The 27,364-nt window shown below is 36.4% G+C and overlaps 1 protein-coding gene across 1 annotated transcript; it reads left to right on the plus strand.

Moving 5' to 3' along the window:
* On the plus strand, positions 1-27,359 carry LOC148944457 (protein lifeguard 1-like). The gene is made up of 3 exons (XM_089099764.1): positions 1-99; positions 21,999-22,260; positions 25,992-27,359. Exons 1-3 carry the CDS (start codon positions 32-34, stop codon positions 26,358-26,360), a joined length of 699 nt encoding a protein of 232 aa, XP_088955890.1. The 5' UTR covers positions 1-31; the 3' UTR covers positions 26,361-27,359.
* Positions 27,360-27,364: the final 5 nt, after the last annotated feature.

Genomic DNA, 27,364 nt, shown 5'->3' on the forward strand with positions numbered 1-27,364 from the left:
ATCAATATTCAGTGTTTATCGAATAGTAAACATGGATACATTTTCTGAAGAAGAAGTTTTTGAATTTACTGAGAAAAAAATTAGAAATGCTTTTATACGGTAAGCTTCAAATGCATTATGTCATTCTAATTATATTTCATAATCAGAATTCCTTATGTTCCATGACATAAAAACAGATAAGAGGAAATATACAGAAGGTCAACATTAATTCATATATGTTCCGAAGCAAAGTGTAGGGGAAAACCGATAGAAGAAGAAAAAGACAAAGAATAAAAAATATAAATAAGGTGGAACAAATCAAGAGGACAAAAACATTTGTCTTCAAGAAAAAAAGCAACCCACATTAACTAACTTTAGCCAGTAATGTCCTTAAGCAAATTTCAAACTTAAAGACAAATATTCTTTTTTGCTTATCTTATTGATCTAATTTTTCAATTGCTTTACATTGAACCGGAAATAGAAGACGCGCAAAAGCAAAAAAAAAACAACAAGAGAAGTTGTTTTCTTTTAGTATTTTAGTTTCTTAGTTTTTATTTTGGTCTCTACATTTTCGTGTTACTTCGTATGTTGATTAAAATGAAATTTTTAATAAGTCAAAGTCAAATTTAATTGATCAAATTTAAAATATTTGAGTTGGGCTGGGTAGCCCTGAGCTGTCAATGATACTAGAAGCTTTTAATTCATATTATGTTAAAGTGACAAACCTTCCTTTCTGTTCAGTTTCGTATTTACTGTTGTTCTGCTGTAAATTGAACTGGACTTACACTTACTAGTTAACTAAAGCATTTTTCTTTCGTGATTTCAGCACTAAATCTGTGACCTAGGATACAAAAAGATGTTAATTATGAAGTGGGCTAGTGCTCTAGACCAGAAGAGTTGCAAATGCCTTTAATAGTGCCTCACTCATTCAGAGCATTGCCTCCAGTCCACTAATTTGAGAATAAAGTATTTGAGCGCAATAAACTTTTACAAGAATTACAGTAAGGCACAATCTGGAAAGAGTATAAATGAAGTGGAAGTTCTAGGGTAGCTATCGCATTAAGTATACAAGTAAGGTTCAACGACTGTCAAGACAAAGTGGCTGCTCCCTTTAGTTTCAGTTTTACACTCGAAAAAAAAACATAAAAATGAGATGATAAAATAGTCAATTATGAGTTCTAAAAATTTTATGACGTGAAGGTCATTTTTAGAGGCTTGGGAATAATTCTGTTTCTGTCTAAGAAATAATCTAATAATTTCTGTCTCAAAGTATTTTTTTTACATCAAAATAATCACTACCGTCACCATCCCATCGTTCTTCCCCATACCTAGGAAATCGATGCATTTGACCACAGTCGAATTATAGTCCAGGACTTTTAGGGTTTGACCCGGACAAAATTGCAATATAAATGAAAATGGTACCAAAATGATCAAAAAAAATTCTGTACAACATACTAAAAGTCCCCATAAATCCTAGTGGGGCGAGTACCCGGAAAACAGGGGAAAAGGGGGAAATACGGGGGAAATTGGGAAAAATGCCGAAAATGCCCAGAAAATAGTTCAAAGTGAGTTTTCTGGGGCTTTTCCATACGCTGATCACGAAACTGACATCTAAAATTCAGTATAGAATAAAAGTACTACGGGAAACGGGGGGAACAGGGGGAAGAGGGGAAAAAAAATTAAAAATACAGGGTAGGGGTAGAAAGCACTTTGAAATATGTTTTCTGGGGTCTTTCTATCTGCTGATCCCGAAACTGACATCTAAAATGAAATAAAGAACATGAGCCCCACCATAACGGGGGAAAAGGGGAAAAGAGGGGAAGAAAAGGGACAATTGAAGTCAGGGGTAGAAATCAGTTTGAGATGTGTTTTCTGGAATTTTCCTATCTGCTGATCACGAAACTGACACCTAAAATGAAGGAAAGAAAACGAGAACCAAGAAAACCGAACAAAACTGGAGGAAATAACGGAAAAGGGGAAGGGAAGCCTGACTCCTGAACCAGCTGCTAATGGCTAATAAGTAGGCCTATGGACAAAATAACTCGCTTAAGTATCAAACTTTTACTTTCTTGAATCACAGACTTTTCTTACAACCATTTGAATTACTAAACATAAAGAAAACAACCGCTTGGCAGTGATCACAGTATAAAACTTCAGCTATTATAGGTAAAATTTGTACTTTCGAAGGCAATATCGTTGAATAAAAAACAAAAAAAAGAACTTCAGTAACTATAGGTAAAATCTTTTTAAGGCAGTAGAGTTGACTTGAAAAACACAGCATTGATGTCACTAGTCGAGCTCCTCGTCTTCGACAATCTCGTTGTCCCTGTTCAAACAGTTGATACCCTGACATTCTCCGCACGCGAACGTACACGCTAATCCATTTTCTTGCAGCTGCATCGCGAGTTCTCGCAGCCAGTCTTACAGTTGCATCTCACGACACTCAAAAGAGTCTGAGGTGCGGGCAACAAATCGGTCATCACAGGTGAGTATTTATGGTCTCTGAGGACCCAACCCCAGTCAGCTGGGTAAGGTCAGCTGGTTCCCCTTTCCAACGGGATACCTGGAGGCGCACTCGCTGGGAGTGGAATGAAGCTGCAGCTTCGGTTGGCGGAAGCCTTTCAGGCTTAACAAACACCGTAGTATTTGACAAAGAAACTTTTTCCAAGAAAATTCGATGTTGCAGCTTAGTGAGATCTTCGTTTGGTCGTGCTTTATACAAGCTGAGGAGAAGATATTCACCCGCTTTCACAATTTCATCTCTAGACGATGATTCATCCAGAAACACTTCGCATTTTTTTCTGAACACTTCGCTCTTCTTCAAAAGAGGTAGCACAGCTTGCTTTCCAAGTCCGAAAACTCGTGAGGTCGTGTCACATCCCAAGAGTGCGTGCCCTACCAGAAGTAGCCTGGATACTTCTCCCATTTTTTTTAACTTCGTTGAGGCACCAGAACCGTGTTAGTGCTTCTTTTGCGTTCGTTGACGATTCGAAGTAAAGTGTTTTTGTATGAGGCGGGAGGTGATACAAGAGTAGAATCAGAAGGTCAGTGTCGTTGCCAAGAAGTATTGTTTCAGAGTTTTCTGCTTTCGTTACGGCAGTCTTCACGATTAGATAGTCAGCATCGTCCTTCGCATGGACGACTTCAAATCCTTTGGCTCTGAGTTTTTCCCCGATGTAGCTTGTAATTCGCTGTTTATTCTGAGAGTTGCTCAAAAACTCTTCCTTCTTTTTCTGGAGCTTCATCCCTAAACTGAAATCGATCACTTGATGCTGGTTTCCCTTACACCGTCGGTTGTGGGTAGCATCTTTCATGGTTGTACCAGCGCTGTATCCCTCGAAGACAACAGGAGGGGAGGTACAGCGTCAAGTAACGAAACTAACAAAGCTGTCACAGATTGAATCATAAGTATCACCAATCTTCCAAGGTACTTGCTGAAGCAGCCAACCTCCGTCAACTACAGTGGCACGATCTGACACTGGCAGGTGGTGAATCGAGTTCGTTTTCGCTTCTTTCCATATCGCTTTCGCTAGTGCAGGTTTGTCTGGCTGACGCATTATGCCAAAATTCTCAAACAAAGCGGGCGGATAACTGCACAGTTCGTAACGTTGAGTTTCTGCCATGTCATTTTCAGATGTATGGGCAGCAGTCTAAAGACGTTGAAAAAGCAGTGCAGGGTCGATATGCAAAATCTCGCCATCTATACTTATGTTCCCATCGGATGCCAGTGTAACGACTTTGTCTTTCTTCCTGAATGGAAAACTTTCGATAGATTGGTCATACATGCGCTGGAGCATCAGCTCACCTACAGCTTTAGAATCCTCTGCATTGACGCCTTTTTGGGCAATCAGCTCGGAACCTATACTTCTCAGCACTGTGGAACTAGTGAAAGGACAGTTCTCTAGAAGGAATTCAAGAAATATCAGTAGATCCTTAGTATCTCTCTTTACTCGTGCTGCGGTTGCAGTAACGTGCTGTTCACTAGAACTGTATTCTAGGCCCGTCAGTTTCTGCATTAGATCATTCACTGAAGCGAGTACTGGCATAGACATTGTCCATATGTTTCTCTGAAGCTCAGTCATCCCTTTTCCTCTTGTCAGCCCTCCATGTGTTTTTAGGCTCTTCATCAGCACTGTCTTGATGACGAGGTCTGGAGCCAATCCAGCCCAATAACGATCACTTCATCGGGCAATAAACTTGACGCTTGCAAACTGTCCGAAGAGCTGTGGATTCGATGTTTTTTTTTTTGCCTTTTCCGAACCTATGGGGTAGCTGAACCTCAATAGATCTCCTGTATTAACACTTGTAAACACTTCCACATGCTTTCTACCTCTACCCTGTATATTTCCCTTTTTCCCCCCCTTCCCCCCCCCCCCCATTTCCCCGTTTTAGGTTAATCAATTTTTTTATATCATTTTAGTTCTCAATTTCGTAATCACCAGATAGGAATACCCCAGAAAATATCTTGCAAACCGATTTCAACCCCTACCCTGTATTCTTCTCTTTTCTCTCCTCTTTCCCCTGTTCGCCCGTTTTCCGTAGTACTCTTTTTCTATACTGAATTTTAGATGTCAATTTCGTAATCAGCGTATGTGAAAACCTCAGAAAACTCACTTTAAACTATTTTCTGCGCATGTTCGGCATTTGTCCCATTGTCCCCCGCATTTCTCCCTTTTCCCCTGTTTTTCGGGTACTCACTCCACTCGGATTTATGGGGACTTTTGGTATGTTGTAAAGAATTTTTTTCTGATCATTTTGGTACCATTTTCGTTTATATTGCAATTTTGTCCGGGTTCGACACTTTTTTGAGCTAAAAGTCCTGAACTATTAGATTTCACAAACTTAATTTATTTCATTAAAATCTTGAAAAGGGAATCTTGAATATCATTAAACAGTTTATCTCATACTTGACGAAAATCAACACAGCCAAAATTCGATTTTTGAGCCCTTGAAGTATTTTTTTTTTTTGGGGGGGGGGTCCAAAATAGTAAAAAAATTTCACGATGATGTTTAGCAAGAAAGGCCCAAACCAAAACTAATAAATTGAAGGGTGCTAGCGTAGTTTGACACTTTATTGGGGTGTGGATCACTGCTACCAACATCGGTAGGTGTGGGGACATCACTTTGGTATATATCACCATACAACGCTATTAAGGCCACAGGGAAGGAAGCCTCCGCTTAGTACGATAACGAAGACTTCGCCGAAAAACTACCTCTTTTAGCTATCGTTTTTATTGCCTATAATTGCCCGGCCATACATCGCGGAAAGAAAAAGGAATACCCTGATATTCCTCCTCTCTAGAAAATATCTTCAGCAAAGCAGAAGCGATCAGCAGTAGAAGAAGCTTTTATACCACAGGGCGAACACCTGATATGGGCATTGACCTACTAATGGGAGTGACGCAACACGTTCAGTGAATACAGCTGGTACAAGACCACTTGCTTCTTTCTAGGTCAATCACCGGTTAGAATACTGGGATAACAAGGTGACATTACCAGTTATCGGAGAATTTCAACACTGGATTCGCTCAAAAGCTCTAAGAGGTTTTGTCACGCGCAGCTAATATAAGGAAGCATTTTCAGTATAGTTGTTATTATTGTGGAAATAGAATTTGTGAAGAGAACAGTTATACTATACTCCTATATTTATTCATTGAGATATATTTGCAATAATGAGTAGAATGTCTACACTATTAGAAGTTGATAGTGGAGTTGGTAGCAACAGCAATGATACAAGAGCACCAAATATTGCGGTAGAAATCACGAGAGGATCACGGCTTTGTCTTGAATGGAATGAAGTATATGCAAGATAAGTTTTATCTCTGAGTAAATTTAAATTGGAGGACCAATTATGCTTCATTGCAAAAGTTGATATAGCACATATGAATAGACTTAAAAGTGCTTTAAATGCAATAGTGAAGTATATAGAAGACAATACGTTATATCGGCAATTGTATATGTGTAGTATATATTATTGATGTAATTATAGACGCTCAATAAAATTATTTCGACATCGAAAATGTTCCTTTCTATTTTTAGATTTTTTTTATGTTATCGAATATTCTTGAAGAAGAACGAATTACGGTTAGTCTAGAGTCAGCAATGAGAGTGTTAACATTGAAAAATGAATAAATTTGCGAAAGAGAGAATTAAGTCGAATCTTGTGATTATGGAAAAAGATTTGAGTCTGGATGACGATTTTCTCGAGTTATCTCTTCAACGGAAGATATTCTCTCAGGGAACATTTGACAATAAAATGAAAACTGACTCACCTCCATTGGACTTTTGTATGAAGCTTTTACGACGTGACTCAAATGTTTTTACTCATTTTATTGATATATTAATTGAAACAAAGCAGAATAATATCGTGGATACTTTTGAAACAATACCATAGATTGTATGTAGATGGCTCTCTCTTCGAAACAGGTTATGTAACGTCACAGAGTTGCTACTCTCCTATCCCCCTCTGCATTTATCGAACGTGGATCACTGGATCAGTTTCTTTTTATCTGTGAGAGAGTTCACACCGGAAACCAAAAATAATCTATACATGTCCACTATGTATGTACACTCTTGACAGTTGGTCATCATGTGTGAATTGTACAATTATTGATGGATATAATGAAAAGTGCAAATTATGCAATCCATTTAAATTACATAGAGGATATGCAGTACAAATTAAAGGCTGTAATTCATGTCTTGAAGAGATTTGTGAATCTCACCCTATAGGGCAACTATGCTCCGATTGTCACTATGACAAATGTGATCAGTGGGAGAATACTTACCTGGTATGATTGGAAAAATCCTAAACGTGATTTTAGTTTATTTCTACGAGATTGGTATCGTCGTGGCTTTAAATTATTTTGGGAGGAAGAATCAGGTCTACGATTAAACTGTTGGGGTAACAAGACAAATTGGTTTCTGCGTCATCGTTGTGACAACACTGCCTATTATGACTATAAACCTAGTGATTTTTATTTGGCTGTTACCGAATGTGATTCACCACTTGAAAATACTGTATGTGATATTGCTTCAAATAGACAAATTGAATCAAGTTAAATTCACAATATGAATGTAAATAGTATCATTGACTTGAAGTTACATTGTACTGTAGAAAATGTGACCCTGACTTTGCAGTCAATCAAGATCAATATACAGAGAATTCAAATGATCTACCAGCATTAGTGGTTCTCGACAGTTGCCTATACACCGAAGAAGAAGAAATCTAAAGTGTAGAATAAAGACATTGTTGTTGTATACATTTTTTTTATTAATAAACAAATTCACATACATTTTTAAGCACTTTACTCGTAGGCCACTAACATCAATATTATACAGTCTGAGTGGATATTTTCAACGATAAAGTCGTTCAGACGTGGATTGTCTACATAAATATTGAGAAACTGCTTGTAAGTATAGCCGCGACGTCTGAACACGAAATATAGTAGCGCATGGAAACCGCAACTTATAGTCGTTAGATACTGCACTCTCTTCCGATTTTGAATAATAGTTTTCCCACTGCTTTCAATACAGTTGTTGATGTGTGGAGTGTAGAATGTATAGGGTTGGCCGAGAAGATCAAAAAATTCAATCGTCTTCATTGTTTGAAAGATGCACAGCCAATGGCCAGTATTCACAGTCGACAAACTGCTATTAACAATGATCAGGGTATTGTTGGCACTTTGAATTTTTCCAAGAAAGTCTGAGGGTAGACAATATGATATGTATTTGGACATGTAGGAGTCCATATTAAATACATTGATTATTTGACTGGTGTTCATGGTACAAGGTCTAGTAGAACACTGCCTTCGGGAGTGATTTCCCAATAGGTTTCAAATTGTTTTAATGAGACTGGTGCAATACTCTCAGGTAATGGGTTGGCAAATGTACACTCTAAACACACACTCCTCGTTCGTACTATACTCATATCCTGGGTGCAAGACAGGTCTAGTACAATGATACTATGTGTTTTAGCGAACATTTCTTCGGTTTAACAATTTTCAAATAGTTGTGAATCATGATCTAGGGTTCGCATTGTCAACTCATACAAAGTCCTATAGGATTTATCAAAAGATGGATTGTAGAGTGGGATTCCATTTACTTTGCAGACAAGAGATGAAAGCCCAAAGATCTCAAATTTATGTCGGCATCCAGTCCACGTTCCTATTGCACTAGCGCTTTTTACAAATGCCAATGCCAATGCCAATTTCGCCATTGATAAAGGATGAGTCGGTAAAGATGCGTGAGCCTGTGGCAATATGACGTTGATTGGTGATTGTATGAAGAACAAGGAGTTTAATATTCCACTGACTCTCAGTTTTTTCCACTGCCAAAGCAACAGAACTCATAACCTGCTGCTTTCGTACATGTAGTATTGCCGAGGTGAGAGAGAGTAACATAAGGATTGGCAGGAAGTTCCTTTCGTAAAATAAAATTGGATGGAGCAAGCGTCAATTTTATATCCACTTTAATATTTGGTGGTAGCCATTGGGGTATATTCAATATCTCATGATATATTTTCCCAACTAGATGTAATTCACTAGTTGTAGCATTTTTAAGTGCATCTGTACTATTAGTATCTACAATGTATTCATATCCATTGGAGGTGCCTCTCAATTCCTTGTATGACTTGGGTATCATCAACATGAACTGCATATAGCTTGTATAATTTGAGAGATTGTTGCTTGTGCTCACCAAAGTGCCATTTAGGTAGACACTCATTTGACGAAATAAATTATGTAATATACAATTTTCATAGGATAATCCATCAGCTCGAATTGGCATTCCATTGTCAGATTTCTTGACTATCATACGTAAATCTATAAATGTCGAAGACATGTCCATGAAGTAATCCTCAATGGAATAAATTTGAAAGTGGATATTATCGGAGAGCATTTGTTGTGGATAAAATTGTTCATAGTATCCATGTTTTACACTCACATCAACATTTTCTGCATTGAAGAGAATTAAAGATGAAGTGATTGAAGGTTGGGAATCCTTATGCGGTAGATATGCCATTGTTCAGTCTATGAAACAAATCCAGTTTCGATCTAACGATTCTCTTCCTGGGGCTTCTTCTTCTGTTTATTGTACGTGTCGTCTGTTTCTTTCTTTTCTATGAGAGGGGTGACGTCTTTCGTTTTTGATCTGAGTAGAGACTGATGAGTGGTGCACTGTTTCTCAACCTTTTTAAACCTTTTCCATTTTGTTGAAATTTCAATTGTTCACCAAGGGTTCGCGCACTGGACATAAGATTTTCCGAAGCACTTTTTTTAAAATCCTTGCTAGAGCTCCATTCCTATAGTGTAGAGGATGCAAAATCTGTCGCAGCCAGTACAATATATTTTTTAGCAAGAGGTAGTGCAGAGCGAAACAGCTTAGCAAACCAACTGCCAAGACCATAGCCAGACATTGATGAACGACCTTTGTAATAGTCTATTCCATTGCCCACTTGTCTTGGGCAAAGAGTATTAACATAGCAGTCAATATCAGGAAAAAAGAATACCACTTTTCTATTAGACATCTTGTTTGTTTAACGCCGACAACGATAGGATAAAAATGGCATGTAATCACAGCCACACCTTTTCATATTGCTAGGAGTTCACCTGGTTCAGTTCTTAGTGCTAACTGGAAGAATTACAAATTGGAAGTTTTTACGAGAATATACTGAAGACGCTTTATATAGTAATGAAGAATATGATCTTAAATGGTTTTTCATTAAAGAACTTGTAGGAGGGGGATATTGCTATTGCCAACTCTGGATGTTTCAACAAATGAAGCATAGAGAAATATACAAGTGTCCGTGGAGAAGGCTGGCGGGTAGTAAGCAAAAATAAAACTAGTGTTTCCGGCACTTACCATTGATTATATAGAGGTTAAAGCCAAGAATATCTTTTAGATTATCATTGAGAATAACCTTTTCACCGGCAATGGGTGAAACAATGTAGATCTTGTCCCCTTTCTTTGAATAGTTGAAACGAAAGGCTACTTTTTTACGAGCGGAAATTATTTTATTGGTAGAAGGACATAAATCATTCATGCAAGTGATTTCTTCATATGTCAATTCAACACAAGGACAATCTATCCAATTGATCATTTGAACTTTATGCTGCTCACTATCGGGTGGTTGCGGCAAATCATAAGTTCTAATTTTTATATCATATTTGCGATCTTATCTCAGGATATCATAGGTATTTTGAGAATACAGTTGACAAGAGCCTTTTCATATGCGCCATCGAATTTGAAAGTGGGAGATTTTCGTCCACAAATCCCTTGTTTTATTCAAATCATTGTAGAGAGGGTTGGAGACCTTGGACATGAATGGCACATAGAAATCATTGGGCATTGTTAATGTCTTCAACTGCAACCCAAGAATCGAAATCAGAGTTGTATCCTAGCCAACGAGCAAGCAACAGTCTCTTGCCCCTGCAAGTACGGATCTTTAATATCTTTTCAATTTGATAAATTTCACTATTGTTTCTAATTTTCTGTAGTTCATATTCATAAAAACTATCGAGGATCTCATCATCTTTGGTCTCTCACAGCGGATATGTCGTGAGTTCGGTGTCTAGGATTTTAGACACTTTAAAAAGTTCACTACTCCATAAATAATTCCCCTTTTCAAAAATATTGGTGGTTCTATTAATTCGAACAGTAAGGCTAACATTGAATTTCTTCTTCACATTTTTTTTCGTTTTTTTTTCACTGGGATATTGTCTAAGAAAAGTGTCAAATGTTTTTCACTGCAATGAACTTCCCGAGGGCTAATACTGGACAGAGGTCGATGTGGTCGTTGGTTATATATATGCATGATTTTATCTAAATCATGAATAAAAGCAGCAGTATTTTTTAGTGTCCAATATCTTGAAAGTAATAGACGAATCGTTCTTATGAATCGTTCAGCCAATGCAGCCTTTATCGGACTGTGACTAAGATAGTTTTGTATTATATTTCAATAGAACCTTTTCTACATGAGGATTAACAAATTCTCTACCGCGGTCACTTTGAATTTCTCTATAGCAATCTTGTTCAAGAATACTTTCTAAAGCCTGAGCAACTTCAACACCTCTCTTTGATCGCAAGGGAATAGCATATGCATAGCGACTAAAGACACTGATTGCCACTAGAATATATTTGTAGGGTATATTGTGACGTCTTTGAATCACATCTAGAGTTAAAAGATCTGTTTGCATTATATGCAGAGGGAAAAAGGCTTTAGCTTGTCGATATTGTTTGCCACGAAGCCTACGACTCCGATGCAGAATTTTACTCGGTTCATTTTCAAGATAATCTTTTGTATTTTTTAAAGTGCTTCCACCTACGTCAGAGGCAACTTTAGAAAGTGTTGTGTGGGAACTTAGAGTTCCCACTTCACAAATATTTTCATAGACATGTTTTAAAGCTTCATCTATTTTGAACGCAAACACGTAGTGTAATGCCCACTACCCTTTTGCACACTGGAGGGTAGTGCATATGACGGTGAGTTGATATCAATACGTCTTCGCCTTTGTCTAGCCATCATCATTGGTGTTGTCAAATCATTGCTGCTGCTTCTGCTAGGAGTGCTAGTATTTTCCATGATTGATTTAAAATCTTATTCTTCTTCTTCTCTTTTACATGGTGTTGTTGGAGGGCTGACACCTCTATTATATTCCTTTAATTTCTTTAGAATTTGCTTATTGCCAATAAGACTTTTGGGAAAGTTTGATGTATTTAGAAAGTTTTATAGATTATTGTCAAATGATAAAAGTCCTTTACAATTTGTAACCATATCACAAATTAAATCGAGTAGATTACAACTTTTTCCCTGAATTATAATTCGTTTCCCAGTGCTATCAACTTGAACGTGATCATCATCACTTTCCAGCATGAAATATGTTAGTATTGTTTTACTCTGTTCTCGATAGGTCAATGGCAATAGAGATCCAATTGATGCCACTATTGAATTCAAGTCTTTTTTCTTTGATCGTATTGCTGCTGCAATATCTTGAGGAGATGTTTCCTATTTGGGGGGGTAGCGATATGTGACTTCGACGGCGGCGGGTCTCTCGCGATAAGGTCTATGTTTGTCTACGCGACGCCATGCATCTTGAAGTAAAACTAGCTTTTTATCATCGACAATATTTTCATCATTAATGAATTTGTTTAGATTGTCCTCAAAGTGTTCAACTGGTGAAAGGACCAGTTCTATTGGAGTCAATTTGTAGGGTTTAGCCATCTAGAGAAAACTGTTTACAAGTCCTGTGATTATTGGTAGCAAAAGTATAAAAAAGCTACCGCCCGCTTGAAGGAGACGTTTTCTTTTAAAATCCTTTCCTTTGTTTTTGCAAGCCAAGGCACGTAGAGTGGAACGATGTTGCTTTGTCTGTTGTCTAATGCCTTCTGGCAAGTGTAGAATATCCTCAGTTAAATTTAAACAAAGTTCAGATATTAGATTAAAATTCTTTGTCAACACCATGTTTTAGTAGGATCTTCCTAAATGGTAGTTTTGAAGTGCTTATAACGGAAAATGAGCGTCTATTTCTCTGTAGTTTATTCAGTGCTATGATGGCAACTTATCGCCCTTTCTACTGTTTACCAGAGGATATACAATAATTTCATTGTCGAAAATATCTGTGACTACACGCAGATCCTCGGGTGTATTCTGATTAAGATATAGCAAAATGTACCCGTAGGGCTTATTTGTCGCATGACTGTACGCTGAAAAAAGAAATTTGGGGGCACCGGGATATATTTGTTTATTGAGAGTTATTAGAGAACTTGAATTACGAACAACTCGGTAGATAATACAGATGGTCCAGTTCAAAGCAAGGGTCTTCATACACTTACTCTGATGAAACAGATTGTGTAGAACTAGGGCTATGGAAATGTGTTCATGATGAGAGTGTACAGTAAACAGTTGTAGCATTCCCTGTGAGAACTGTTCAATGGATTCAGCTAAATCATCAATAATCAGCCACGAGTTTGGCTCAATACTATTGAAAACGTCAAGTCCCCGTATGAATTGTATTGGCATGGATGTAGCAGTGGCAATAGCTTTTATTTGATCACAGGACTCCTGCCAAATACTAAAGCAATAGTAAATTTTCTTTGGTTTTTTCAAAAAAATTTTATTACAATTTTTTATTATTTTAGCTAAAAGTGTCGTTTTCCCCGACATTGACGGGCCACAGAGAAACGATCTGAATGGTGTTTTAAATTGATACATACTGCTGCTGCTGTTGACAACAGTTGGAATACAACTAACTATAAACCATACTTGTCTAATGAATAAATAATAATAATTTTACCCTAGATCTACCTAGTACGTTATTCAATAGCAACAAGAACAACAAAAACATTTTTTTTATTAACAACACTTTTTGTACAACAACAACAGCAATAATAGCAAAAAAACAATTCAATATTTTTCATTTATTGAAAAAAAAGAAACATAAAATACAACAAGAACAGCAAGAACAGCAATAGTAGTACAGTTGAACATATTTGTAGACTAATAGAATAAACACTATTGACAAGATTTAAAAGAGGAGAATCCCCCCACCTCAGGAGCCAAAGGTCGGGCCGGGGCCGAAGGCCGGCCGCGGGTGAGGCCCCCCAACCCTCTCCGGGGACGAAGGCTGGGGGCCACAGGCGGGGCCAGAAAGGGCGGCCAGCTGCTGCAGTAAAACTAATTCTGTATACAATAGCAGCTGCAGTAAAAGTTAAATGATGACGATGATGGCAATGGAATGAAGATTATATTGAGAAATTGTTGTTGTCCCCCACCCACCAAGTACTATTTTTGAATTTAAATTAATCTATCCAGACCAAGCTGTTTTTGATAGTCCATACATTCAACTCGATCTGAAATTCTATAGTGTCCATGGGGGAGTACCCTTACACCATTCACGAGTACATAGACCATGTCGGATATGCAAGAAATGGCATTTTTTTTTAACTCTAACAGTATGGTTCTTATATTGTAGAGATAGAATTGTCAGTACTTTCGCTTTTGGCACTAGACAACTGTCCACACAGTTTCTATAGACACTCCTGTTGAAATTATTTTTTACAAAGAGTGTAAGCCCTCCTTTGCACGTTTGTTTTACATCTTTCTCGTGTGTTTCCACACAGTATACTTTTGCACCGGGGAACACCCCATTGGATATTAAATCGCTCCCCGTCTCTTACTTTAACATTAATAGTTGATTGGGGGCCTGGCGTTTCACCAACTCTGGATAGATGCTCTCATTCCAATTGCTGTAACCTCTCCACGGGCCAACGTGCACACCATTTTCCAAATCATCCAATAAATTCTCGGTTTTAACTTTTAAAAATAGAGAATCTGTGTCCCTATAGTACACTTGAACCTCCCCCTCCCGTGGCCATTGTACCTTACCACATTGTACAAGAAGGTCAACATGAGTGTCTTGGAAATTTCAAGTACATAACTCCCCCAAGATATTCTTATTCAGATCAACATTTCTCTTTTTTCTGTACAGCAGAACCATATTCGGGTCTATAGTTGTGAATGTTGTAAAGTTAGGATCAGCGACAATTCGTGCACATTCTTGTGGGCAGGTTACAAAGTCGCAACGTGATCTGTTTCGCACGCTTTCAGATATTTTTCCAAAAGCTGAATTTAAAATGAGTTTATAAATTTGTTTTTGAACTATACTTTTTGACTGAGAACGTTTACTGACAAAAGTGTCAATAAACGTTTTCAAGTAGGGTTTCTGATAGAATTGCAGGGCTCTGTGTATCTTTGTGACACTGAAACCATTGGTCACCATCCACCGCAATAGCACATGGTGAACAACAATATTCTGTTTTGGGCCCAAATCCGTAATTAGTTTCTAATTGGAGAGGGTCCAATGCATCCCCAAATCCTTGACCAAAGACCGATTGAATGGACTTAAAGAGTCCTTGGTAACCGGTCTATTTACACACGGAAAAACAAAATCTTTTACAGTGTCGTGGAGTTTCAATGGTATGTGACCGTCAATTTCAAGAAACCATCCTTGGGGACTATTCTCCTCGACAGTGTGAATGTCAGGAAAATCTAGGGCACAAGGATTTTCAAGCCATTTGTAATTGCCACACGGTAAACTATAGTTAGACATCGCCGAGGGGTAAAGTGAATTCATGTCAAGAAAAAGAGTATTGTACTTTACATCATCAACAGAGTTCTGTCCACTTGGATCAGTTGTTAGGATGCGATCCCCGTGAAAAGCATATTCCCACCTCATAGATCTTTCTACAAATAGGTGTTGATCCACATCGGTGATCAAACCTATTTCCTCCCTACTGATTTTTATAATTAAGTCCATGACGAGGTACGGTGTTGAAAAATAATAGCCAATGCCTAGTCAAAATTCTGAATAATTTTGGTATGTGTTCTTCCAGAAAATGTCTAAAACAGTTAACACATCGCTTGCCAAGTAGATTCTAGAATAATCCCAACTATTTTTACAACCACCCTTAGCCCATACTCTCTTGGCAAATTCATAGTCCTTGGCATTGTATTCACTATCGGTAAGTGAATTATAGAACACTTCAATTGGAGGGAGTTTTTCCTAACTCTACGTTGCGCCAGAGTTGTAATATTCAAACGCATATTTTCCTTTAAAAGTAAGTCCGTAATTCATTTATTTTATTATCTGGAAAGCACTGGTTGAACAGAGGGAAACTATTGAAATCGTCACTTTTCTGCACTTGAATTAGTTGACTCACAGCCTTGGGGAAAAAACTATATGAATCTAAAAAACGAATTTTATTCCAGCACGTATGCCCATTATCCATTGCCTGCCATTTGAATTCTACAAGCAACAACTTCTCAACAGATTTGGGTATAATATTGTAGGTAAATGAGTTATTTACCCATGGACCATCTGCACCCCCTCCCTACCTGTGCATACGTGCCAAAGCCAATAAGATAAATTTCAAATCGTAATTTGAATTGTGAATGAAAACTGGTATATGCTAAGCCACGTAAAATAATTACCCCCTGAGGATATTTCCAGCCACAAGTGATCATGATCTCTGACTTTCCCCTTCCCTCCCCCCTCAGTCTTTTTCCTCTATTCTTACCTCCCTTAGCCTCCTTCTCAAAATCCCCCATGATCAACCAGTATCTTTTCTTACTTCTGGCGGTTAGGTGATAGTCAGCTTATAGTGTTATGGGGTAGTTTGTGTGTCTCAAGAGAGAGAAAGCTCCCTTTACAGTGACAATTGATTTATCCTATGCTTTGGTCATAAAATCTTTCTTGTCCAACATCTCAAGTATTTATAAGAGACTCATAGTGTTACTGCAGTCTCTCTGCGCATGGACATAGGAAACTGCAATAGCTTGATGTTCTTAGATACGATTTGGAAATTGTGGGTCACTCTGACCTGTGAGCTTGGCCTTACAGTCTAAACTTATTTTATCACTTTGCATAAGTGTATTCTGAAAATTTCTAAATCGTAAAATTCCCCGGTCACCAGCAACTGTCTCCAATGATTGATAGTCGTGTCTTTTGCAGTGTTTCATGTGATTTTGTTGATTCAATTCCCTACGAAATCAAGACACACACATTGGGCAATAGTAACATACCCCCTTCTTCTTACCCCCCCCCCCCCTCCAATTCTACTAATATCCGTAATGGTATTGAAATGACCGATTGAATTAGGTTCACTAGGCGGTGTGTACAACATCTAAACCCAGTGTTTCACAGATTCAATAGATGGCGCTATTACTGGAAATAATACCCCTTTTTATGAGAACGCACACCCTCTTCAAATTCTGTTTCATATTGCAGCACTGTAACAGCAATAATTTAAATGCGCGTTGGCCCGTTCAAAAATATCTATTCCCCTGAGTGTTACTTGAAATTTTTATGTTAAACAAGAGAAATTTACTCGGGGGAAATCAGACCCTTCTTTTCCATGCACAGCCTAGTGGTCCAAATTTTTCTTTGTAGCTTCATCTTTCAGAGGTGGGAAAGCCGATATGAGAAATGTGTACATGAAACATTTTTGGCCTGTTTTGAAACAGATTTGTTGAAAGCCCTTGCATCCTTCTAAATCAGGATTATATTTTAAAACTATAGACCTCTCCTCTACCCCACCTCCTCTTAAAATATTTTTTTTTTAATTTACATATATTTACACTTAAATTCCCAAACAATAAAACCACTGAACCACTAACATTCTCATTATAATTGTCAAGATGTGAGACAGTATTGTCGACCCATTGCATAAAGACACTCTCATAATTTTCCAAATGAGGGTACACCACCAACGTTTCGGTGTGCATATAGTGATCATATACCTCACCATGATTTTCACATAAATAAAATATTTTTAAAACAATTGAGGCCTTGATGCTGCCCCCCCCCACAGTTGAGTCCGGTTTTCTAGTAGTGCACAAATTTTCTCTGCATATTCATGAATAATATCTATGGGGTCGGTTTTAATATTCCCTGCCATCAGTGTATTAAAGGGATCGCAAATTTCGCAGTGAAGACGTATATTGTATTCAGAATTGAATTTGTTTACTGAAATTCCGGTAGCGGTGAGAATTTTATTTCATCACGTAAACCCCCTCCCTCTTGTATATCATTATTTAAACCCCCTTCCCCACTTTGTTCAACAATAGGGCTGGTGTTTGGAGTAAAATCTCCCAGTTCGCTTAACATAGCCTCTAGTGAGTTACGACTACGAGAGTCAATCCAAGCGATTTCATTTTCTTTTTCAGTTAAATTTGATTGAAAATGAGCAATATTTATTAAATCTGAGGGGGGAAGGATGCTCATTTAACTCGCGATTAAAATTGTCTAAAATTTGCATGGTATTTAGGCTCAACCATGGTAGATCACTCTGTGATATAACTGCATTCCCTCATTCAACTATGCTCTTGTCTACATCTAAAGTATTACAATCAACATTGAAATATTTTCCCAACAAATTATCCGTCCATTGTGTGTCTTTAAAAATATTATCAGGTATATCTTCCAAATCACCACTACCATAACACCCCCCTAAGAATTTACTGTATCCTTCACTGTTATGCGATGGTGTTTTAACAATGTCACGAAATTGTTCTGGTGCATCAATTTGGATCATTTCATCAATGCGATCATATGATACGTGACTTGTTTCTTCGGGTTCGAGTGAAGGTAGCAATGAAACTGTTCTAACCTATAAAGAAAACAGCCACTTAATTTCTATGTACATAAATCACCCTATTTTTTAAGAAGGTTGAAAATTGGATTAAACATTAAGGAGTCAATAGTCCTTTGTTGACACATTGACGGTTATGAGAGGTGACATGGTCTTTCAATCACGGCTACTAATATATTTGCAAAGTGATAGCTTAATCAGTCTATATTGACTCACTAATTAGTTTATTATCTCAAGGTTGAATGGCTGAATGAAAAGTGTAAAAGAGGTATTTCAATTCCATGGTATAAACAATGCCCCCCCCCTCATCTCCCCTACTGCCCCCCCCCCCCAAAAAAAAATGCTTAAATTGCGCCCATGCTCTTTCCAACTATTGCAAAGGGGCGTCTTCCTATTTTCATTATAGCGATAAAATAAAAATGTGTATATATGAAGGTTTCATAGAATATGAAAACCTTACTCGAAAAGTACCTTTTCTGCATCAGAACAGAAACAGTTTTCTAAGAAGCTTAATTACCTGAACGACCAAAAATGATGAAAATATTTGTAAGTCTAGATCAAAATTGCTTAAATTGCGCCCATGCTCTATCCAACTATTGCAAAGGGGCGTCTTCCTATTTTCATTATAGCGATAAAATAAAAGTGCGTATATATCAAGGTTTCATAGAATAACAATTATTGAATATAAATACTCGAAAAGTACCTTGTTCTGCATCAGAGCAGAAACAGTTTTCTAAGAAACTTAATTACCTGAACGACCAAAAATGATGAAAATATTTGTAAGTCTCAAGCAAAATTGAACTACCGACTTTTTAACGTCGTTTTAAATTACATTTTATTTTTTCCAAGTGTCAATTAAATTCATGGCTCATATGTTTTCTTTTGAAACTATGGACTGTAAACTAATCACATTCCACACACATACTAGTTTACGGTTAAGGATGCTGACATCAGACCATGACAGTTCTGAGATAATAGACAGCCTGTTTAATTATCATCTCTAATCTTATTATTAAAATATTACATTCTCCAATTTAAACGGTCATAAGACTTTATCTCAAACCGGATATTAGAATAATGAAATGTGTATTAACCAAGCAAGATGTATTTCCTTTTGGGAGAAAAATCTTTAGTGAAAATATCGATAAAATTTTAAACTTACATTTGTTTTTTGCGAGATTGTCACACCCGTAGCCATTTCACCTTCTTGCATATGGGCTCTCGCGTTCTCTCCTTGCGTATAGGATCTCAAAGAGCCAATGTAGTGAATTACTGTAGGACATAATTGCTTCTCATCCTCAATTCGGGTCCTTTTGATGGCAGGAGGATCCCATTCTTCAATATTATCCTTAGATGGAAACTGAATCAGTTTCCTTAAAAAAAATCATTTTTACAACTTTTGAAGGAATCTTATCTTTGAAACTATTTAAAAGTTGCTAATTCTTATATCATCCCCCCTAATGTGAAAATGTATAAACCAAATTCGTTTCTTAACTATTATATTTTCATCCTATTTTATTTCATATTAGCCGAACTTGACTTCTTTCGCGTGTCATATAATGCATAGTATCATGTTTCCTTAACAAAAGGCCTATAGAACAGAATGGCACAAAAAAGCCATAGTATAGCATACAATCCTGTAAATATCTTAGAAATTATGCTTCTAAAAACCAGGTCTAATGAAAAAACATAGAAGGCTAAAAAGTCTAAAACCCGGAATTGTGGGGGGGGGGGGTAATTGTCAAATTTAGATAGCTAGGTAGGCTACAGACCCATAACTTTCAAAATTTTACAAGCTCTAGAAACAGGGGGTATTTAGATATATAGGATTGATAACAAAGTTCCAGCATATAGGGTTAAAATTAGATAGAAAAATATCGTTAACATACACACTTCATGTAGGCTTAAAATGTATACCAAAACGACATTTTCAAAATCTAGTCTAGTAGAAAATTGATGCGATCAGATAAAAAAATTCTAGCTGGTTTATACTTAACAATGACTTCATGCAACCCCACCCCCTCTAATGTGCAAATATATACCATGAATTTGAATATATTGGTGTGGTGGAGCTAAAATTCATTTCCGACAAAAAAATGATTATATTTAGAAAGAGCAAAAAAGGCATCGAGTGCTATAACCAAATTAGTCATTAATATGTTTTGTTAATAATTCACCTTGTAAATATCTCAATTAATTATTTATATACAGAACTTACATTATGAATTTGCGTTACAATAACTTCTAAATCATCCATTGTTGGTGTTTGCTCCATAATTCTATGAAACGTACTGTCACTTTAGCCTCGAAACGCGAACAATATAAGCAATGTCTCAAGGTGGAATTTTGATATAACAGAAAATTACGTAAATCCATGCTAATGAATTTTCCAGAAGTCTGCTCTGATGTCACCTTGTTATCCCAGTATTTCTAACTGGTGATTGGTCAAGAAAGAGGCACGTGATCTTGTACCAGTTGTATTCAAAGGACATTGCACTCCCCTTCAAAATGACAATTGAATTCTAACGTCCTCACTCTAAGTAGTTCAATGCCCATACATGGTGTTCGCCCTGTGGTATAAGGGCTTCTTCTACTATCAGCTCTGACAAACTTTGCCAATGCGTCTCGGGTAACGAAATAATCACTCGTGGAATAAGAAAGGGACTCACTTTCAATTGTCAGACGACAGTCAGGACAAAATTGAACCCGTATATGACGCTTCTAATACTGGCAAAAATTGGTATAGTTCAATATAAAGAAAAGTGCAACCAAATAAAGAAGAATTGGTCAATTAAACTCACGTAACACAACTGTATCCAAAAGGGTACTCAGCCACATAGTGATTATAGTGACTAAACAACGGAATTGATATGAATCATGCAAAACCTGATTTAAATCCAATTTAACGCTTAAGAAATATTAGATGGAGAACCGAATGTTACTTCTTAAAGTAGAGCCAAAAGACTTTAACATCAAGGCATTTAAAGAGTAACAGAAAAGCGAAAAGGCGAATTGATACGAAATGAGACAAAATTTATCTGATAATAAAATGGATATCATCTATGACATCCAACACACTCCATTCGACGTCTTGACGGAAGGCACTCAGTTCTAATCATTAATTGAGTTTATGTCATCTATTAAACTAGCCTAAGGATTATGAAATAGCAATACCTGCTACTCCCTTAAAATCAGTCCAACCCCACGAGGGGTACCCCTCAAAATTTTAAAAAAAAGGCCATATTGATGGAACATTGCCGCCCGATGTGAGTTCCGGGTAAGCAATATCCATCAAGCTGTTCATGTTCAATTTTGGCAAGGGGCGCCTATAGTCGGTACAAGACGAAGTCCAAGGTAATTAATTACTTGTGCGTCTTACTCCCAATCGTTTGTCTCTGCATGCTTCCATCATTGAGCAGCTTTTCTACAGTTGCCATTAACTTTATATTTTCACATTATTTTATTTGACCTTTATCTTACCCTGCTATGATAATTCAACTTCCAAAAACGTGAAAAAAGAATTTAAATAAATAAAAAGGTCTAAGTAAATACTGCCAATACGATATTCTACACCATACATTTGGGCCTATATTTTGGAATATAGGTAGAACATTCCAAATTTCCTTCTTTTTTTATTATTTCTATTTGTCGCACTTCCTCTTTGACTGCTAAATGGTGAATGTGATAGACATTTTCGAAGGGATAGGGGGATTTCTGGGGACCCCCTCCCCCGTCCGTTCTGCATGCAAAATTCGCCTACCACCGTCAAAAACAATTATGTTAGTTTTTATTCAGTTTGAGCTTATTTTAAGTTTCACCGTAGACAAGCAGATCTCAATAAAGAACTTTACAATTTTACAAATTTCATATTTCAGGAAAGTATTTACCATTCTAACTATCCAACTTGCGATTACCGCTGGGCTTATCGCCGTTTTCATATATTCACCTGGGGTCAAACAATGGACATCTCAACATCCAGGACTAGCCTTAGGTATTATGATTGGGACAATTGTATGTATAATTGTATTGGCATGCTGTGATAATTTTCGAAGAAAAACTCCTTGGAATTACATAGTCCTGTTTATTTTTACTGTCTTAGAAGGAATGATGCTTGGTCTTATGGCTTCAAGTTTTGATGTAAGTAAAACTAATCCGCATATCTGATTTTAATGTTAACATTTCTTATGGCTATGTCTGATTGTATTCAAAATTCTGGATCTTTTTTTGTAATTTAATCAATTATTTCAGAAGAGCAAAAACAGTTTTCAAAAAGAACAAAAAAGAAAAGTTGCTTTTGTTCAATTTATATTTTGGAGCTATTTTACAATTCCTCTCTTACCCTGTTTGGTGCTTGTTTATTAGTGATCATTCCCTGTTTCCTGGTTACTTAAGAGTAATCGCACGAGTGGTTACGTTTAGTTGTTAAATTACAGTGCTATAATTTGTGTTTTAATTATCGTTCATTTTACAAGTATTTTAGCTTTATGGATCTTGCTCTTCGATTCACTCTTCCTGAAATCATGCGGTTTGGATAAATCTTCAATAATTTTAATCTACTCTGTTTTTTAAATCGCTAGTGCGAAAGATTCCTATATACTTATGTTCAGTGGTCTCAACTCATGGAAATGTCGGGAGGGAGGGGGGGGGGGAAATATCTTTCAAAATCTAGGGGGGAGGAAATTTTATTGGTTTTTCAATGAAAAAGTCATTTTCCAATTAAAATACGAAAATAAGTGGGCAACAAAATCTAGGAGAGGGGCAAAAATCTTGGGATGGGAAAACACCCTCCCCCCCCCATTGACGCCATTGACTGGGCTCTAGCCTATACCTCTCTTCTCGGAGGACACTTAACATAGGAGGGGGATAGGGTCCCTATGGTCTAAGTCTGAAAGAGACTCAGTTCGAGATTTTGTGATGCAGAAAATTCAATTAGAATTTGTTTTTTTGTATTGACAAATATATTTTATTTTTAAATTTTACCATTTTTCTACTTAATGAAAAATCATTTAGTATTACAACCAGTCGTTTTCAATTTTTCCGAGTCTTTAGTAATATTCCCATAATTAATCTAGGTTAATTCGGACTTATGATACTGCACCTCTATTGTTAATGGCTCTGGGCATGCGTAATGAATTAGAAATCAAAAGAAATCTTGAGTCAACAAGTTCGAAAAAACACTAGGCCGGAATATAAAACCTACAAAAAATCACCAAGCTTTCTCCTTCCAATCAGCGCTGAAAACTGGAGTACTTTTGCCCAAAAGAGATACTTGACAGCATATTAAAAGCCACGGTTTCGTTTGACGTTTCACGGAGACAGCGGAAAGTATAAAATCACAAGATAATTACATTTCGATGAAAATTATTCTTTTTGTACTTTTAATAATTGATTTCCTTTCCGCTAAATCCGTAAGACACCAACTGAAAACGCTACTAGAAAAACAAATCACTATAGGGAATCCTTCGTTAGATAATTTGCTGAAATCAGAATTAGTTGAAAACAATTTTTATGTTGAAAAGTACATTTTCTCATCAATGGTTTTAAAACATTTTTGTTTTCTAAGCCAGTAAATATACCACAAGTCATTGCATAATCCAAATGTAATCAAAGACATGGCACAGGTGACTAATTGAAATACGAAGAATTTCATTACAGAGGTCAAACTGTTGGCTTGTTTTCTGATCAGCACACCAGAGGGTAGACTAACTGCACTTTAATACAGGGTCCCCATGGCATCATCAAAGTTGATATAATTTTTCATGAAATTGCTCACCATAAGGTTTGTCCCACTCACACAACAACTTCACCTTTTTGATTTTACAGCATTTTTCAGAGCAAATAACTGAATTAAGCGGACATGGAGCTGAGAAAACCGTTTTCTTAATATTTTTTTTTTCCTTTTAATAAGTTAGACTTATTAAATAATAAGTTTATTTTATAAGATAAATAATCTTATAAAATTTAATGTTTATTTTAATAACATTTTAATAAATGTAATAACATTTAATAACTGTTTATTTTAATAAGATAAACAAAATTTTTGTCTAGCCCTTACTGTTTTACCAAGCAAAATACTTAAACAACTATACACCATTATATACGAAGACACCTATTTGTGTGTGGTTTATGTGAACTTTTCCACAAGTCTTCGCCTATTGCCTGAACTTTGCGGACTTTCTTGAAAAAGTTAAATAAAGTTCAACTTTTCCTAACAGCAATAAAGTCAACAAAGCTATGCCAGGAAAATGGCTTATTAACTTTGTGGACAGCTTTATTAACTTTATTTGATGCCGTGGGAGCCCCATATAAAACTTTTTGTGCCCGATAACAATAACATGAGCTTGAAAGTTCATAATACTCAGAACAAGAGGAATGCGACGAAGAATTACATATGGTAACATACCCTTATGGTTCACAGGGTGTGCAGCATTACAATTTTAAACGGAGTGAGATTAAATACTTGGGTAGGCTTCCTAACTGTAACCAGACATTTGCACGAATGAATGCAAATTCCTATAGAAAGTGCTTGAGACACTATTATATTGGCGATAACGCTGACAACCAGGTCCAATGCATACACGAAATGAAAAGTTATTTTTCGAGACAGTATCCTTTTACCTCATAGATGGGACTATATTTAGGGGAAGAAGGGATTGCCTTTCTTTAATCCCAAAATATTTTAAATATTCTCTCAGATTCATTTTACCTGAAAGAGAGCAAAAATACTTTGAATTTAATGTATCAAATGGGATCTTTCCATTTTGATTGTTCCAAACAATTTCAATCCCAGGGTATCTTACGCAGCCTAGATTTTTTTTTTCAGTGTTTTTAGTTGTGATAAGAGGAAAGAAAATTAAAAATATGTAAAGCATGGTAAATATGAAAAAAGATTGTTCTTTTCATCAGGTTTTATTTTTGGATAGGTCGGATGGGCTGTGGCTAGATACTACAATGGTCCTTGAAAACAGAAATTAAGATGGTATATAAACCAAGATTCTGCAATTAGTTTTCATAGAATGTTTGGTTTTTATTCCAACGTTACTGCCTTCATCTCAAAACTCAGGATAAAGCAAAAAGTCGGAGACACTTATTTACTCTTTACTCAAAAAATTTTCAGATTTGCTAGGTTTACGGGTTCCTGAGATATATATTCATTATATCAAGCTACAGTGGTTTTGCTTGCCGTTTCCGGATACTAAAAATAAGCTCATTTTGGATTCACATTAAAGGACCCTTAAATCCTGTTGCATTTGGATGGGACTTGATAAGCTTATTTCAGGGATAATTTTGCTCTTATGCATGTGTTTTACGAGCATTATCACCTTAGAGGAAAGCAAACCCATTTCGCCCCTTTAAGTTTACATTTTATTTGATTACTTTGGTCTACAGTGAACCTTAAACAATAACCAAATTGCAATTTTCATAATTAATTCATGTTGTTATTTAAATGTAATAAAGTCCCATTACGTCTGGGTTTTTTTTTATAACAACAAATGAAATCGTTCAATTTTCATGATTTTAGAGTCAAATGCCCACGCCAACCTCTGCTGGCAACCCTGTAATCCAGCCTTATTTAGTTGTTTCCGGCGACATAAAACAGAAAATTTCTTTGTTAAGAGCGGTCGCGTGCTTTAATAGTTCAAATCGAAAAATAGCAGGTTCTCAGCGTAGATGTTGCAAAACGACCTCTGATGAATTTTGTTACATTTGTGGACGTTTTTTATTAAAACCACAAAGCAGACATTTATTACAAGAAATGAAAAAAACCTTATTTTCTGAATTTCGGGTACAGCTTTTGACCATGATAAAAGCTGGGCCTTCACTGATAATCTCCTCTTCTGATAATTATCAGATATTATTTTTTTCAGGCGGACGACGTCTTGCTGGCAATAGGAATCGTTGCAATAATTACACTGGCACTCACATTATTCTCATTTCAAACTAAAATCGACTTCACTGCAATGGCTGGAGGACTTCTGTGCTTAGGCATTTGCTTACTGATGTTCGGATTATTTGCTCTTATATTTCAGTCAAAAATTTTACAAATTCTTTACGCTTCATTGGGCGCATTAGTTTTCTCATTTTATCTAGTTTTTGACTTACAAATTATGATGGGTGGAAAACACCGGTATTCCATTTCACCAGAAGAATACATATTTGCTGCGCTTAATTTGTACCTTGATATTGTTAACCTATTTATTTATATTCTCAGACTAATTGGTCTACTCGGTGATTAGATTCGACTATCAATGCTAAAAAAAGATGGGGAAAAATCTGGCAAAAAAACTGGTAACTATGGACCCTCAAAAAATTGTATTGAAAGTGATTTTGAAAATATTGATTAAATTTTATTAATGGGTCACACGGTCAGCTTTTGTGAAACGTTCAGCCATAACTTTAGTAGCAAAAGTTTGTCAAAACGCTTAACAAAGAAAGGAACATCTGATACAAAGAAAAAATTGAAAAACAAACTAAAAAATAACCTTTTTATGTACCTTTGGTAGCTTGACGGCTTATAAGATGTTGTGATCCCAGAAGTATCCAGAAGCTTGGTAGCTCCAGTAATTTTATTGGGGGGGAGGGGTCCATATCAAGATAATCAAGGGGCATAGGATATATAATAGTTTTTGTCTCCAAATTACTGGGGGGCAACCACCCCGTTGCCCCCCCCCCCCAAAAAAAAAAAAACGCCCCTAGAAGTACCCTTGAGTTCATTCATAAAAATTAACACTAATTTTTGTTTAGTTTCCTTTACATCTGTTTTAGCAATTTTTGCAACTGTTTCCTTTTCTTTTTGCTTAGGGGAGAGGAAGGGGTTCTAAATACTATTTCTGTAAGCGCTACAATTAACCTCCCTGTTTTATAGACAAAGAGTAGAAGATCAAATACCAAATAAAAATTCACGATAAAAATGAACTTCAGTCTTTAAAGACAAAAGAGAAAAAAATATCAATAAATAAAACTAATGAAATCTTAAATGCTGTTGGATGAACAACGAAATAATGGTTGAATGTTGACTGGTTAGCATCCTCATATATGGAAAAAAAATGTTTAAAAATAAAAAGTAAAATGGGTTTACTAAAAATTACCAGTTAAAATCGAAAATCCTAAATGAAATGATATGAATACGAGTGCAATATTTATGTCGAGTTTTGATAGCATTACTTCTATTGTTGGATAACGTTATATATTTGTGTTGTATTTTATATTTCCAGAATATAATTTTTGGTAGCTTTTCTTG

This window comes from Artemia sp. Qi Xiang Cuo, chromosome 14 (genome assembly GCF_049724085.1).
Source record: "Artemia sp. Qi Xiang Cuo chromosome 14, ASM4972408v1, whole genome shotgun sequence".
NCBI lineage: Eukaryota > Metazoa > Arthropoda > Branchiopoda > Anostraca > Artemiidae > Artemia > Artemia sp. Qi Xiang Cuo.